Source organism: Narcine bancroftii, chromosome 6, assembly GCF_036971445.1.
Source record: "Narcine bancroftii isolate sNarBan1 chromosome 6, sNarBan1.hap1, whole genome shotgun sequence".
Taxonomy (NCBI): Eukaryota; Metazoa; Chordata; class Chondrichthyes; order Torpediniformes; family Narcinidae; genus Narcine; species Narcine bancroftii.
This window is the reverse complement of record NC_091474.1, coordinates 12,115,895-12,130,921: the sequence shown is the minus strand read 5'-3', so window position 1 is coordinate 12,130,921 and position 15,027 is coordinate 12,115,895. Positions and strand designations below refer to the sequence as shown.

General features: G+C 36.1%; 1 protein-coding gene across 14 annotated transcripts in view; it reads right to left on the bottom strand.

Moving 5' to 3' along the window:
• dnmt3bb.1 (DNA (cytosine-5-)-methyltransferase 3 beta, duplicate b.1) overlaps positions 1-15,027 on the bottom strand; it is a 333,238-nt gene that overhangs the window by 76,837 nt on the left and 241,374 nt on the right. For 12 of the 14 annotated variants that reach the window (XM_069883973.1, XM_069883974.1, XM_069883976.1 and 9 more), the window contains one exon: positions 10,420-10,569. The exons of 1 other annotated variant lie outside the window; for it this stretch is intronic. In XM_069883973.1, coding sequence (XP_069740074.1) covers positions 10,420-10,569 — 150 coding nt within the window. Of the gene's footprint in view, positions 1-5,628; positions 5,726-10,419; positions 10,570-15,027 lie in introns of those variants that run through there. One more of the 14 variants, XM_069883986.1, reaches the window with a different exon arrangement.

Below are 15,027 nucleotides of genomic sequence, written 5' to 3'. Positions count from 1 at the left end.
TTTCCCCAGCTCCTGCTGTCTCTTCCCTCTCTACCACCAGCTTCCCTCACAGCCATTATTTTGCTGTCTTTCTCTAGACTCCTAGCTTTTATCATCTTTCAGCACTTATCATTTCGTTCCTTTCCCTGCCGGTTCTATCATGAACGCAGCACTCCCATCTTTTACCCATCTTCCCTCCAGCCTAACTCAGGGTTAAACCAATTGTTGATTGTGTTATAAAAGATTATTCACTCAACCTGATTAATACCCAGTCAATCAGTTCAAAGTTCTGCCCTTTGCCATTGCTCTGAAGGTTCAAAACCTGGAGAAGACAGGAGCAGAACTTACTTGATACCAGTCACAGGGAGCCCAATTGATTTTTTGCTGATATATGTGCCAACCATCAGTTGGTTCATCTCAAACTGACTGGTCAAGAAGTGCAAGCTAAACTTCTGTTTGAAGAGATTGCCAGGTGCACAATGACAACAGCACAAGGTTATTTGAAGTTAAGCAGAGAGGAAAACATTCACTGCTAATATTTCTGAGGTGGTTATCCAATGCTGAGACAGAGAAAGGCACTATTTATTATTTATAATCTGGTTGATCATGACAGTAATGGGTATGTGTAAGGAAGTGGGTTCATTGCAAATTCATCACCCTTTTGTTTCTTTTTGTCTGAAATAGCTTGCCATATACCATAATCAGCAGAGACCATACTTTCCGAACTGCTTAACTACATGAGGTCATTATCACATTGTCTTCCACACCCTTCCTGCACCTCAGGCAGACATCTGTCATTTTTTTCTTTTGTCTCCCTCCGAATGCTGCAGGCCCTGCTGAACATTTTCAGCCTGTACATCTAATGCTCATTTGCAATTGAGTGTGATAAACACACATATATTAGTGCTAAAACTGTAATGTCAGGTGTGAATCAGCTGGTTTGATAAGATGGTGTTGTTGTAATAAACTAAATTTTTTTAGTGTCTAGACTATGAATTTCTGGTCTAATAACATGTACAGTATCTAACCTATGGCCACAATAATTGATTATCTGATGAAAGGTCATCATCCTGAATCATTAATTGTTCAGAAATTAATTTTTTAAAAACTCTAGTGACCACAAATGTGATATTAAAGAGAAGTGCTGAAAATGCTCAGCAGATTACACAGCAACTGTGGAAAGATAAACAGATGAAAGATAATGGACCCAAGATATTAACTTTCCCTCTCTTCTCACAGATGCTGCATGACTTGGTAAGTATTTCTAACATTATTTTTATTTCAGCATGAAGTTCGTTCACTATTGAGGTGGAGTGATTACCATTGCTCATGTTGAGATAAAGCCTTTTGTCAACATTATTCTAAGCTCTATAGTACTGAACTGATTAAAGATTCACCTTCTGAAGTAAAATTTTTGGATAAATTAAATATTCCTTCACTGTCTTCAGAAAAGTTATTACTGCTGGAGAAGCCCATTTCTTTTGAGGAGATTGGTACAACAATTAACGCTGCAGTCTGGCAAAGTTCCTGGTCCCAATGGTTTCACAGCAGAGTTTTAGAAGACTTTTTATTATTTATTGATTCCTAATTTGGATCGGTTCTTTCTGAATCCTTGGTTGCTGGGAAACTTCCAGACACTTTTTATGAAGTCTCAATCCCTCTTATTGCTAAAAAGAATAAAGATCCTTCTGACTTCTTCCTACACGCCAATTTCTCTCCTGAATGCCAATACTAAGATATTGGCCTGAAGGTTAGAAAATATTATGCTCCTTATTATCTCTAATAATCTCAAATTGCCTTTATTAAGGGTCATTATTCACATTTTAATATCTGTAATCTATTAAACATCCTTTATTCTCCCACTGTTTCACCTTCTGAATGTATTATCTCACTCTATGCTGAGAAAACCTTGGATAGAGTAGAATGGGTTCTAATTAATTAATCAGGAAGAATTAAATACATAATTAGATTGAATTTAATGTATGAAAAATTTAATGTTGGTTTTGAATTTATTAATTGGATTAAATTAAAATATTTATCTCCTATTTTTTCTATTTTTACCAATTCAATAAAATCCAAACAATTTAAGAATCATTGTGGAACTAGACAAGGTTGTCCTTTAAGCACTTTATTATTTAATCTGGCATTAGAAACATTAGCAGTGGCCTTTTGGCAATTTGATGATTTCTGGAATTATAAGAGGTGGGAATGCTCATAAGGTCTTGCTTTATGCAGATGACATTTTATTGTACATCTGACCCTGATCATTCAATTTTATCACTCATTCATCAATTTGGTCAATTTTCAGATTATAAATTAAATCTCAAGAAAAGTGAGATGTTTGTTTTGAACTCTTCCAGCTCTCTAGACCTTACTGTTCCTTTTAATATTGCTAAAATTTAGTTTAATTATTTAGGTGTTACTGTTTCTAAGAGCTTCAATAATTTGTTTGAGGTCTTTCTCACCTTAATGAACCATGTCAAGAAGTCCTAAGCTCAATGGTCTCCTCTTTCAATATCCTTAATTAGATTATTAATATCATTTAGATGAATATCCTACCTAAGTTTCTATATATTTTTTAAGCTGTACCTATATTTATTCCCAAAACATTTTTTGATTTGCTTAATTCAAGGGTTTTATTATTGGGCAGATAATATTAGATATATTAATTCTTTGATTCATCATTAGGATAGACAAGATGTTGCAAGTTGGATTAATCTTGAAATTGAATCTACTAGGAAGTATTCTCTTATTTCGATAGTTGGAGCACCATTACCCTTTTCTGCTTCTAAATTAACTGATCATTTTTTTGTTAAACATATGTTGAGAATTTGGTTTCAATTCAGAAAACATTTTTGATAGCATAAATTTCTGTCAGTCAGTCCCTTTTTAGCAAATTCTTTTGTTTACCTTCAGTACAAGATTTTGATTTTCATGAATGGTTGGAGTGAGGTATCTTTTCAAAGATATTTTCAAAATCGTTTTATTGACCAAAATTTGACTTCTTTTCTAAGTTTAAACTATCTAAACATATATTTTTTTTAGCTATTTACAAATTAACTTTTTGAATTCCTGGGCATTGAGACTCCCTCAAAATCTGGAATATCACTTTTCTTGGGTAGAAACGGTTCTGAAGTTTTTTTTTAAATCATCTATGTTGACAATTTTAGGTTCCTGTTTACCCTTTTCCTTTTCTAAATGGACACATAATCCGATAATGAGAAACAGGTAGAGAATATGGGCTTAATTTAGAAAAGTTTTGGTAAGAATAGATTTTCTCTTGCTCGTCCCATTATAGATAACCATCTTTTTCAGCCATCTGTTTTAGATGCAGGCTTTAAGAAATGTTCGAGATAACTTTGCCTCTTTTGAACAATTATCTGCTAAATTTAATCTTTCTAATAGACATTTTTTTAGATATTTACAAGTTAGGCATTTTTCTCAGTCCAAACTTTCTGATTTTCCTCGAATTTCAAATTCAAATATTCTTGATTTATTTTTTAACTTACAGTTCATTCACGGTGGATTAATATCATGTATTTATAATGATATTGAATTTAAGAGCATTGAGATTAGGAATAATTTGGAACATGATTTGAATTTTAAAAATTCAGATGAAGATTGGTACTCTACTCTTAGCTTGATTAATGGTTCCTCATTTTGTGCAAGGCATTGTTTATTACAATTTAAGGTAGTACATATGTCCAAACTCAAATTATCTCATTTTTATGCAGATGTTGATCCATTATGTGGAATGTGGAAAATTCTTTGAAGATTCATTGATTCATATGTTTTGGGAGTGCCCCAATTTAAGAATATTTTGGGAAAACATTTTCCAAACTTTATCAAAATAGAACCATGCTCTTTAATTGCCTTGTTTTGTTTATCTTGTGAACAGGATATACCTCTGTCTGCATCCCAGGAGAAAGTTTTAGTTTTTATCAATTTGATAGCCAGACGATGAAATGGAAAAATGGCTCTTCTCTATGTAATGTCCTATTTAAGCTTGGAGAAAATTAGATACATTATAGATAGAAAGTTTCAATTTGAAAAGATGTGGGGTCCATTCATATACTATCATAACTGGAAGATTTAAGAAGTTTGGATGCTCTGGTGATTCTCTGTCTAGTTTATGAAGGTCACTATTTGATCCATATCTTTACTTACTTTTCTACAAGGTTAGAGGGATGGGATAGATTAGATTTTTTTTTGGTTTTTTTTCTTTTTATTCCTTTTTTAGATTAACTTGTTAAATATGGTTATCAGAGATATCATTAAATTAGACAGAATTTACCCTTTGTTTAGATCAAGGGATTGTCTAATGTAGTTTACATATTTTCTATCCAGAATTATTTTAAGAAATATTGTTAAAAAACTAATATAGATAGGTTTTTGATTTACATTTATATTTATTTATGTATCTGATATGACATGTTATTTGTTTTATTAGAAGACTTTCTATGTAGTTTTGTTTCAACCAATAACTTCATAAGGAAGATTAGCATAATTTTTATGTTATGTCTTTTTTGTATTTTTTAATGTATCATAGGTTATTTGTAGCCAAATGTAATAGTATATTTACTTTGTTGGATACTTATTATTATTACCTAAATATGATTTACAAAAAACTCAATAAAAATATTGAAAAAGGAAGAAATTCTCATATCCTTGCTGCTTCTTTTGCCTCTCACTTAGAGTGTATCTCTTATTTGAAATATCGATTTGTACTATCTAAATCAATCTTTTTTTTTAAAACTTCTATCAAATCTTTGCTCAACTTTCTTTCTTCCAAGAAGAATAGCTGAAATATTATCTTCCAACCTCAGTTCAAATTATTGGAGAAATGCTAGATATTTGTCTGCATGCTTTCCAGGACCTTCACAATGTTCCTTAACCAGAATTGGGCACATTACTCCAGCTTTTTCTGCTCAATCCTTTTTTTTTTAAAGTTCAGCGGCGTATACTTAATGCTTCTAATCATTTATTTTCAGTGTGCAAACATAATTCTGGCATCATACTCCATCTTCCAAACTAGGTTGCCTCTTCTGTTGCAATAAGGTTATGGAACTGCTCCTCAAGCCATTTGAGGGAGCTGTGCTGGGTTACCTAGAGAAACCCCAGCCATAAAAGGTTTCATGTACTGCAGCATATGGCATCAGCTTGAAACCCTGACTCAGCTGGCTCCCGTTTAAGTATCAATTCACAGGCTGGTAAGGGGTCAACACCTGGCTTTTCTTTGGAGCAATCCCAGTTATGATACATTGCCTCCGCACTTGCTTTGTTTGATGTGAGAATGGCGTTCATTCTATGTTTAATCTTTAAAAGCAGGAAGAGTTGCTGGAAATTTGAGCCAAAATAGTGCACTGAAAGCCCCCAAATTGTGAAGCAGCTGTAATATCCATAAAATTGGCTGGTCATTCCAAGATTAACTACACAGTGCACATACACCTGTGAAATGATGTATGTGAATTGTGCTAAAATCCATGCTTGGTGGCTAGTTGGTTGTCTGGCATGCAGTCTTCTTTCATTTGATGATCCCTTTATCAACTTCTGTGTTCACTGCAACAGGAATATGATTCCTTCTGTTTCTGTTTATGCAAGTTTACTGAAACTCCCAGTGTAAATCCCCCTAGATTACTCTCTACACACCTTTGAATCAAACATTGTGACCCGGTTCATGTAAGAATAAAGTCATGTGATGATGTGCATCCTTGATATCATTTATTGTTCCAACAAGGTTCTGTACCTGGAAAGGGAAGATGGGGAAAAGGGTTAGTTGTTATAGCAGGGGTAAGGAGCGAGATGAATGGAACTCAAGCAGCACCATATTGTTACCAGAATATGTGTGGAGAAAAAGTCAAGAGCAAAAAGAATTCAATGGAAAGTAAAATCAGGCAAGGTACTAAACAGGAAATCTCACCAATCAAGTGGGTTTCTATAATTATCACTGAATTTTACTTTCACTTCTCTCAGAGCTGATATTTTAGACAAAGCTTGCAAACCCAGGTAATTCTTGTTTTGAGTATCTTACCTCACTTTTCTCCATAATGACCAGACAGCTGCATTTTTTCCATAAAAACTGAATGTTTTAACATAGCACCTGCTGCCTCCATCAGACTGTCATTCATATGCAAGGGCCACTTCGACCTCTGCTGACAATTGCTTCACCAAAAATGCTGAATTTACTTTACTTTAGGCATTAATACAAAAATACTGTTCTCCATGCCAGAATAAATAGAATTTGCTCAAAAGAAATAATACCTTTTGTTCATACCTTGATGAAGGGCTATCTGGCTTTCTGCATCGGCAGTAAACAGTTGCCTCGGCTCTAACGAAACAAAATGGCATCTTGAGGCCTGATGTCAGCAGTACAGACGTCAGCGCAGATGATGGGCCTCAAGATGCCATTTTCAACCAATGAGACTCGGATTTCTTTTGTCGCAAGGCTGGCCACATTTTAAAAATGTAAACTGAAAGATATTCCATGCTTGCAGTTCAACGGGAATGGCTTTTGCTGACTCTCTGTGGATTTTGTGTTCCTCTCCCTCCCTCTCACCTGCTCCCCCCCCACTTACTCCTCTCATACCCCCTCCCTCTCGCTGAGGTTGGTGTGGGAAATGATGATGGAGACAGATTGAATGCCAGAATGACCAGGATCTGCGTCGAGGAACACAGTATGTTTGCATCCGGGGTCACTGGTGGAGGCGATGGTGGCTCCAGCACCTGGTCGGTGGAGAAAGGGGTTAGCAGTGGAGGTATGGAAGTTTGGGTCTGTGGGCAGCAGGGGCTGGGATGCAAACCCACATTGGAGGCATCAGGACCTCCACCTATGGGCAGCTAGGGCCAAGGTATTGGGAGATCCAGCTTATTCATTTGGGGACGGGTTGAAAGGTCAGTGATGGTGGGCATTTGGGATCTGGGAGGTGGGTGGTATTTATATTTGCAATTTGGTTAATATTCAGTTGAAACAAAATAATCAAATTCTGAAGAAATTGGATTTTGCAAGCACTGCTTCAGATTGCTTACTGTTTAAGAAAAATAATTTAATTTAAATTAGACTCAACCATGCTTGAACCAGAAGCTGACACCATTCTATTTTCAGTTGGCTTCTGGTTCGTAACTACAGGGTTTCGCGATTTCTCAGTGCTCCCAAAAGGGTTCCGCAAGCTAATAAAAAGTTTGGGAAGCCCTGATCTAGAACCATCAGCCAAATGTGGCCAAATGAGCCCTGAATTCATGGCCCAGCAATACTAGGAAAAGTAAGAGCTGTTCTGCTTGAATGGACTTCATTAATCAAATAGTCTACCATTCATTAAATGGTAGACTAATGAAATATTTGTTGAGAGTTGCAGTACAATACCATTGTAAAATGAAAAACCAGAACAAAGACACTGAAATAGTGACCCAATGTAAAATTCAATTTTATCTTTTTCATCTCTGTGCAAGTTCAATGTCACCAGTTAAAAACAATAGTTTGTTGATATCTATAATTAGTGAAATATACACATCTGCAAATTCAATAGAGAAAAATAGGTCAATTGAAAATTATTCTGTGCTTAACATGGGGTAATTTATTACTACATGGATGGCAAAATAAAGTTGTTCCTCATTTTCTGCTCATTGCACTTCTCAATTGCATTCTTCCAAGGACGTTATCGCAATTGACCCTGTGGCATCTTTTCAATTAAAACAGAGCAATTTTCTGGATTATCCTCTGTCAGTAAACCCAGTAATTATGAGGTTCTGAATTTGCAGCATTCTTTTTACTTTCATTTTTAAAATGTATGTTTTATTTAGCTTTACTGTTACATTTTCTTATCTTCTGCCTTTAAATACTTATGATAAAAAGTAGCCAAAAGGTGGCTTCCAGGTAAATGAGAGACCAACAAAATTGGTCATTCAAGTTAGGTGACAAACTGTGATTTCATATGTCGCTCAAATAAAAACAGGGCCTCTGAATGCAGGCCTTGGTGAATTACATGGCTCAATGACAGCAAAAGAATTAAATAAACTAATTTAAAAACATCTTTTAAAACAAACATGGCAAACAGGTGATGTGCTGCAGTTGGGATTGATGGGATCAACTGAGATTCACAGCAAACACAGATACAGCTTGAGGAGCTTCAGCCCAGAGTTGGTGAACTGAATTGGAATCTGGAATTCAGGATTGGGAATATTACCTGGATCAGTTGTTCCCTGAGTCTCAGCTTTGAACTTATAAGCATGTACAAAATTCTTGCAGCTCAAATGGATTAGAGAAATTCAGCAAAGTGGATTAGCAAATATCAAAGGAAGAGCCTCATAATGTTGGCAAAATGAGAAATTATAAATTTTAGAATTTAGCAAAGGAGTACAAAGGTAATGATCAGGCTAATTAAAGCAGAAGTCAAGAGTACCATAAAACGTATAAGGAGATATGTCAAAGGAATAGAGAAATTCAAGGTGCATTCCCTACAGAGTGAGAGAGAAGATATTACATTGGGGAATAAGGAAATGACAAAAATAAATTAAACAAATATTTTATGAAGAACTAGTAAAGGGAGTTCAAAGAAATTAACATGTAAGAAATAAGTATTAAGGCCAATAAATCCTCAGTCCACAGGCAACAAGAATCTAAAGAGGAGGCTGTCGAGATAATGGATGCCCTGTCATCCTTTAAAATTCCGCAGATTCTTGAATGTCTTTCACAGATTGAGTTAGCAAAAGTAGCCTCACAATTTAATTCACTATTTAAGAAAGGAAAGTGATGGAATGGACAAAGGCAACATGGATTTATAAAAGGTAGAACATGTCGGGTCTCTTTTTTCAGGTTTTAACTAGCAGAATATATAACCAAATGGTAAATGTATATTTGAAGTTTCAGAAGGCCTTCAATCTCATACCACAGAAGAATTCAGTGAATACATTTGGAGCATAAGACATTGTGGAAATTTCTTTAGCCACAGAGTGAATCTATGGAATTCATTACCAGAGACACTTGTGTGGCCAAGTCATTAGGTATATTTAAAGCAAGGTTTATAGGTTCTTGATTAGTAAGGGCATCAGATTATGGACAGATAACAGAAGAATGGGGTTAAAAGGAAAAACACCAGCCATTCGGCTCGATGAGCCGAATGGCCTAATTTTGCTTCTAAGTCTTGTGAAATATATTGATGTGGACTGAGATTGCTTACTGAACAGAAAATAATGGAATAAATGATTCATCGTTGGGTTGGGAGGATATGCCTAATGGATGCTCTGGCCCTTGATGTTCCTGACCGAAATTAATGATTTGTTTGAAGGGATCAAGTGTGGCATTTCCAAGTTTGCTGGTGATACAATGCTGGATTTCAATGTGGGTTGCAAAGAAGATGTAGAGATATATCAAGGGAATACAGATGGATTAGGTAAAATCAAGGACATAGCAGATGGCATTTAATGGAAAAATGTGAGATCATCCACTTTAATTTTAAAAAATCTAGAAAGATTTATTTAAGTGTTAAGAAACTGAAAGCAGTTTAGCATTCAAAGGGATAATTGTGTCCTTGTACTTAAATCATTTAAAAATTAATCTGTAAGTAAAGCAATTAGGATGGCAAATACCATGCTGACCTTTATTGCAAGAGGATCTGAGCACAAGAGTAGAGATGTCTTTCCCCAATTATATGGCTTCCAAATAATATGACATCTGCAATGTTGTATTGGCCTATTCTCCCTAACAAGGAATATATCAGTAATAAAACACGTACAGCAAAAGTTCACTTACTAGATTGATCACTGGAATGGTGGGTTTGTTGCATGAAATGGAATTAAGTACACTGGGCCTATGTTCTTGAGTTAAGAGGAATGACAGGCAATCTCATGATAAAATACAAAATTCTTATGGAGTTTGATAGTAGATATAGGAATGACAATCCTAGTAGAGGTTAAACCAAAGAATACAATCTCTTAATAAGAGGCCACATCAGAACTGAGATGAGAAAAAAATTATCACCCTGAGAATAGAGAATCTTTGGAAATCTCGACCCAAGGCTCTGTGGCTGAGTATATTCAAAACAGAGATCATTTTTAGATGTTTTAGTATAAGATATTGAAGAATTAAGAGAACTGAGTTAGTGCAGAAAAATAGAGGTTTATTGAATAGTGGAGCAGGAACAAGAGGATGAGTGGCCAACTTATACTGTCATTTATTATGTGATTACAAGTATCACTGAAACAATTATTGCTCATTGATCTTATCACCTTGTGCAAATTGACTAAAGTACAATATCAATTTCTTACAACATTTTAAGTACTGATCCAGATATAAGTAAAATCAATAATTGTTCTGATTATTATTAGTATAATTTATATTTTGAGGACATAAAAGTCTACGGCTGTAACTAACAATGGAAACACTTTAATAAAAACATTGTATTCTTTTAAGGAACATACCTTCCGTACAGTTTATTATGTACATACCAATGGAATGTTCATGTCCTTTTTGAGTTTCATATTATTATCTTCTTTCTTTTTTTTGTGGCGAAAGGAAATTCCTGCCTGGAAAATTATACGTGGCGCTGGCCTTTGTCTGAGACTGCTTTCCCAACCTGATACTCCTCGCCGTTTTGCCTATGGGCAACACACAACTATTAAAACACAGATTTCAAGTTGACTCTGGTTTGCTTTTTATGTGCTACACAAGGAAACTATGTACTTCTAGGCTCAAAGTGGCAAACATAAACAAAAGACAAACAAGAATTATCTAGATTTATTTTAATGATGACCAAAAAAGAAGAGACAGGTTGTCTTTATCAGGGCATCATTAAATTTCAAAAGAAAAGTTTGAGCAAAAAGTTGATGCCACCAATTTTTGCTATAAGATTGCAGGAAGAAGAAAAGACCAAGGAGAGAATTCCAAAGTTTAGATATTCTGGAAAGGATTGAGTTAGAAGTCCCATTGAGCCTTGATTTCAATTCAAAGGTTTACGACATAAGACAGATCAATAAGATGGCATATTTGTGGATTAGGGAAAAGAAGTTCAAAGAACCAATAGCCAGGGAACACGATAAAAGGCAAGAAAGTTTGCAGTAAAAAGCAGGGTAAAGCTAGTGGAAAGAAGGATCACTTCTCAAACATCCAAGCTTTTTTTAAAATCAGAGTCAAGCATGTGAGGGAACTTTCGAAAAAGTCTCTGAGATCTTGGGTGAACTCTTCGATTCCAAAATGGATTTCTGCTCGAGATATTAAGGTTGTGAGGTAAAAGAATTATGGGTTAAAAGTTAACCAAAGCTTCTTGTAAAGAACTTCAGCAATAGAAGAGGTAGGAGATTCCATGTGAGGTCAAAGGAGACAGCGAGGCCAAAATATCAGCAGGTTAGAATGAACCCAGCAAACACCAAGAAGAAGTAACTGTTAAATCTACAAGAGATACTATTATGTTTGAAGTATAACATAATGGCACTGGAATTTAAAGCAGTATTTTAAAGAAAGTGGAGTTTGTGGGCATATAAGTTGTGCTTTAAGATAACTTTAGCCATCTAAAACAAAAATATTTGCATTATTGGAAAACATCCACTTACTCAATAACCAGGGTCTTATTTACATAATACATCCTCTCTATAATAAACACCTCCTACTTTCTCTGGTCATGTCTTGTAATAACTACTGCCTGAATTCTCATTCATACCTTTGTCACTCAGGCTTGACTAATATACCATTTATATATTTTAACTCAACAAGAATTCAAGAGTTTGCATTTTAATTTCCACTAAATACTGCTCCCTGTCAAATATCTGTTAATATATGGGGCTCTCCATCGTCTAATATTTCTAATTTAAAATCCTTTTCTTGTTGTATGAAGATTTTCTGACTTTTTTCCTCATTTCTGATGTCATCTGGCTCAATGACTCTCCAAGAATTCTTCTTTCTGCATTCTGTCTTCATGTGATAGTAGGCACAGCCTAAAACCAGAAGAGCCTTTCACCACTTGCTGTGAATTGGTATTGTCCAAGGAAAATGTGACAAAAGAATGGGTTGGTGACTTGACTTGGTTGCAAGCTGACCTTCAGTATCTGGAAAAATCCTGAGGCACATTATCACTACCATGATATGATGTGAGTGACAGGCCTTTCTTTATAAGACAATGAGCAGATCTGCAACTGGAGAAACACAAGATTTTGATACACTACTCTTCAAAAAAACTGAATGTAATTAAGTAGACATATAGATCTCCTTAGAAAAGGATGAATGCCAGCAAATACTCATCCTCAGGGTTCAGGCAGCAAGTCCTGCTAGTTTTCTTCTTCCTCCAAACAGTAGGAATGGCCATGATGGCTCTCATGTTGAGAAAAACTCAGTTAATGGAGTCCAAAAATTCAACTGAAAGAATTGTAAACCAATTCCAAAGCTCTACTGGATTGGAAAATATTTCTAATTATGCCTTTATGATTGTGAAGTCAGGATAAATCCTTTACCTTTCAACTGAAAATGGCACAGTGATTCCACTGACAATGTAGAACAGGGTCACCACAGCCATGGTAAAAGAGCTTCCATGATGACATCAGGTTAGAAGGTTCTTGATTTCAATGAATGATTATATATTTTCCAGGAGTGATGAGCTGTGACGAATAACTGCATATATTCTCATGACTTGACTACTCTATGTTCTGTTTTTCCTTCCGATGGTCGAGGATGCAGAGGAGGGATGTGCAGTCAAGGTAAATGGTGAGTTACTACAGAAAATCATGTAGATTACACAAACTACAGCAACAACCATGTATCAATGATGGTGAATACCGAGTCTGAACTAAATGACCAGAGCTCTCCCCAATGAAACTCAATTTCTCACCGACATCCATCCATGATGACCATTTCATCACACTTCTGATCTGAGATTAGCAGATGTTGGAGAGGCTTTGGGGAGATAGAGGTAGAAAGTATTTATCACTATTTTCAGAGCATGATCTTGTCTGGTATCCAGGTTCCCATCTATGTGTTCCAGACCAGCTCTTGTGCATTATTGACTGCAGGATGCTGATTTAGTGACACAACTATTTGTCGTTTTTTAAATTATGCTGGCTCACCACAGTGCTACAGGTGTAAATATCCTCTGAGATATATTTTTCAACCATTGAAGCTCATGTGAAAATTATTTAATGTGCATTCCTCTGTGGGGATGAAGCAAACTGCCCTAACAGAGTAAATGGGATTAACAACAGAACTCTAAAAAACTGATTTCCAGCTTAACATATCAAACATCCAAATACAAAATCACAGGGAGGTGATTCTCTCTGCACCAGATTTACAGTTCATGTAAAGAATTTGCTCAATTAAATATTTTGTTTTACAATCTGCTAGAATGTGCCTTTTGAGTTGCTTTGCTTATAATATTGAGTATGATGAGTATAATAAGAATTAATTTTAAGTTATGGATATAGTACGATCAACAATGATAACTATTTTGTATTAAACATCTAATAAAGTTAACAATTCACTGCTAAGTGCACCACCAGGATGGCAAAATGCCGACCCAAATTTTAAGAATTGCAAGGATATGAACAAGATAATGTTAAAATGCTGATTAAACCAGCCCATCCAACAAATGACAATGTACAAATCCATTCTCCCATCTTGTCTACTTAATGACAAAGTAGTCCCTGCAAAAAAATCCAAGCACACATTTGACAACCCCACACTGATGAAATATCAACATGGAGTGAAATTTCCATGTGGCACCTTGCACCAAAAACTGGCCAAATGGAAACTGGCAAAAAGAAACAAAGTTCATGTCGCTTAAGTATGAAAAGGAAACATACCAACATGCTCATTTTGACCCTTTGCAACCAAAATCAGTTTGGCAGCATCAAATGATCCCAGCTCTTCCTGCTGAATGCTCTTGGCTGACTTAGTTTGCATACTAAAGTTCTTATGAATTCCACCTTGAAGTATTCCAGCAGTGATTGTTCGGCAAACGGGAAACAAGCAGCATGCTGGGGTGTCATTCTGATAAGATGGCATAGTGGTTAATGGTCCTGTCTCACAGCGCTGGGTTCAATCTAGACTTTGGGCATTGCTAACATAGTTTGTACATGCTCTCCTTGACTGCAAGGGTTCCTGTGAATACTTCCAGTTTCTTGCCACATCCCCAATTCATGCTGGTTAACTGGCTTTTGTAAATTATCCTTTGGAATAGATGAATGACAAAAAGAATCAAAGGGAAGTTGATGAGTAAGGAGAGAAAGAATAAATTGCAAGGGTACAAGAAAATGAGAAGGGGAATGGTACTAATGGGATGACTCCTCTAGGGGCCAACACAGACTCCTTTTGTGTCATTATATGATACATGGTGTTGGGGTTGAGTAGGGTCTGGGTGAGAAGTGTAAGCACCTAGAAGTGTCCTTTTCACAGTCATCATTCTCGTGTTCCACCATTCTACTAGAGATCAGTTGAACAATGAAGAACCAAGTTTAGATACATGGTTCACTTTTCATTTCCACATGAAAGTGGCATTTATAGCATGCAGGGCATTAGTGAAAGCAAACATTCACTTGGCACACTTAATACCACCATAAGAGAGGTCACCCTTTTCTTGAGGATGAATCTTGGTGTTCATGCTTGGGATAGGCATCACCGATCCTTTTGCATGCTCTCACTCTACAGACTACCCATCAATCCATCATTCTCTCATTCACTTTTAAATTTAGACATACAGCACAGTAACAGTAACATTTCGGCCCACGAGTCTGTGCCGCCCAATTTACAGCCCAATTAACCTACACCCCCCAGTACATTTTGAATGATGGGAGGAAACTGGAGCCCCTGGGAAAAACCCGCCCAGATATGGGAAGGCACACAGCGCAGGATCAAACCCTGGTCCTGATCACTGGTGTTGTAAAAGGGATTACACTAACCACTACACCAGCCGTGCAGTTGCAGTTTCTATAGCATTCTGATGTCAACCCCTCCTCAGGTACAGGATCTACATTGACCTGAGCAGTGATAACAACATCCATCAAAAGCTGTTCACTGCTCTTTCTTTTTACTCCATTTGTTCCTCCTTACTAGTGAAATGAGTAATCAAGTGAAAG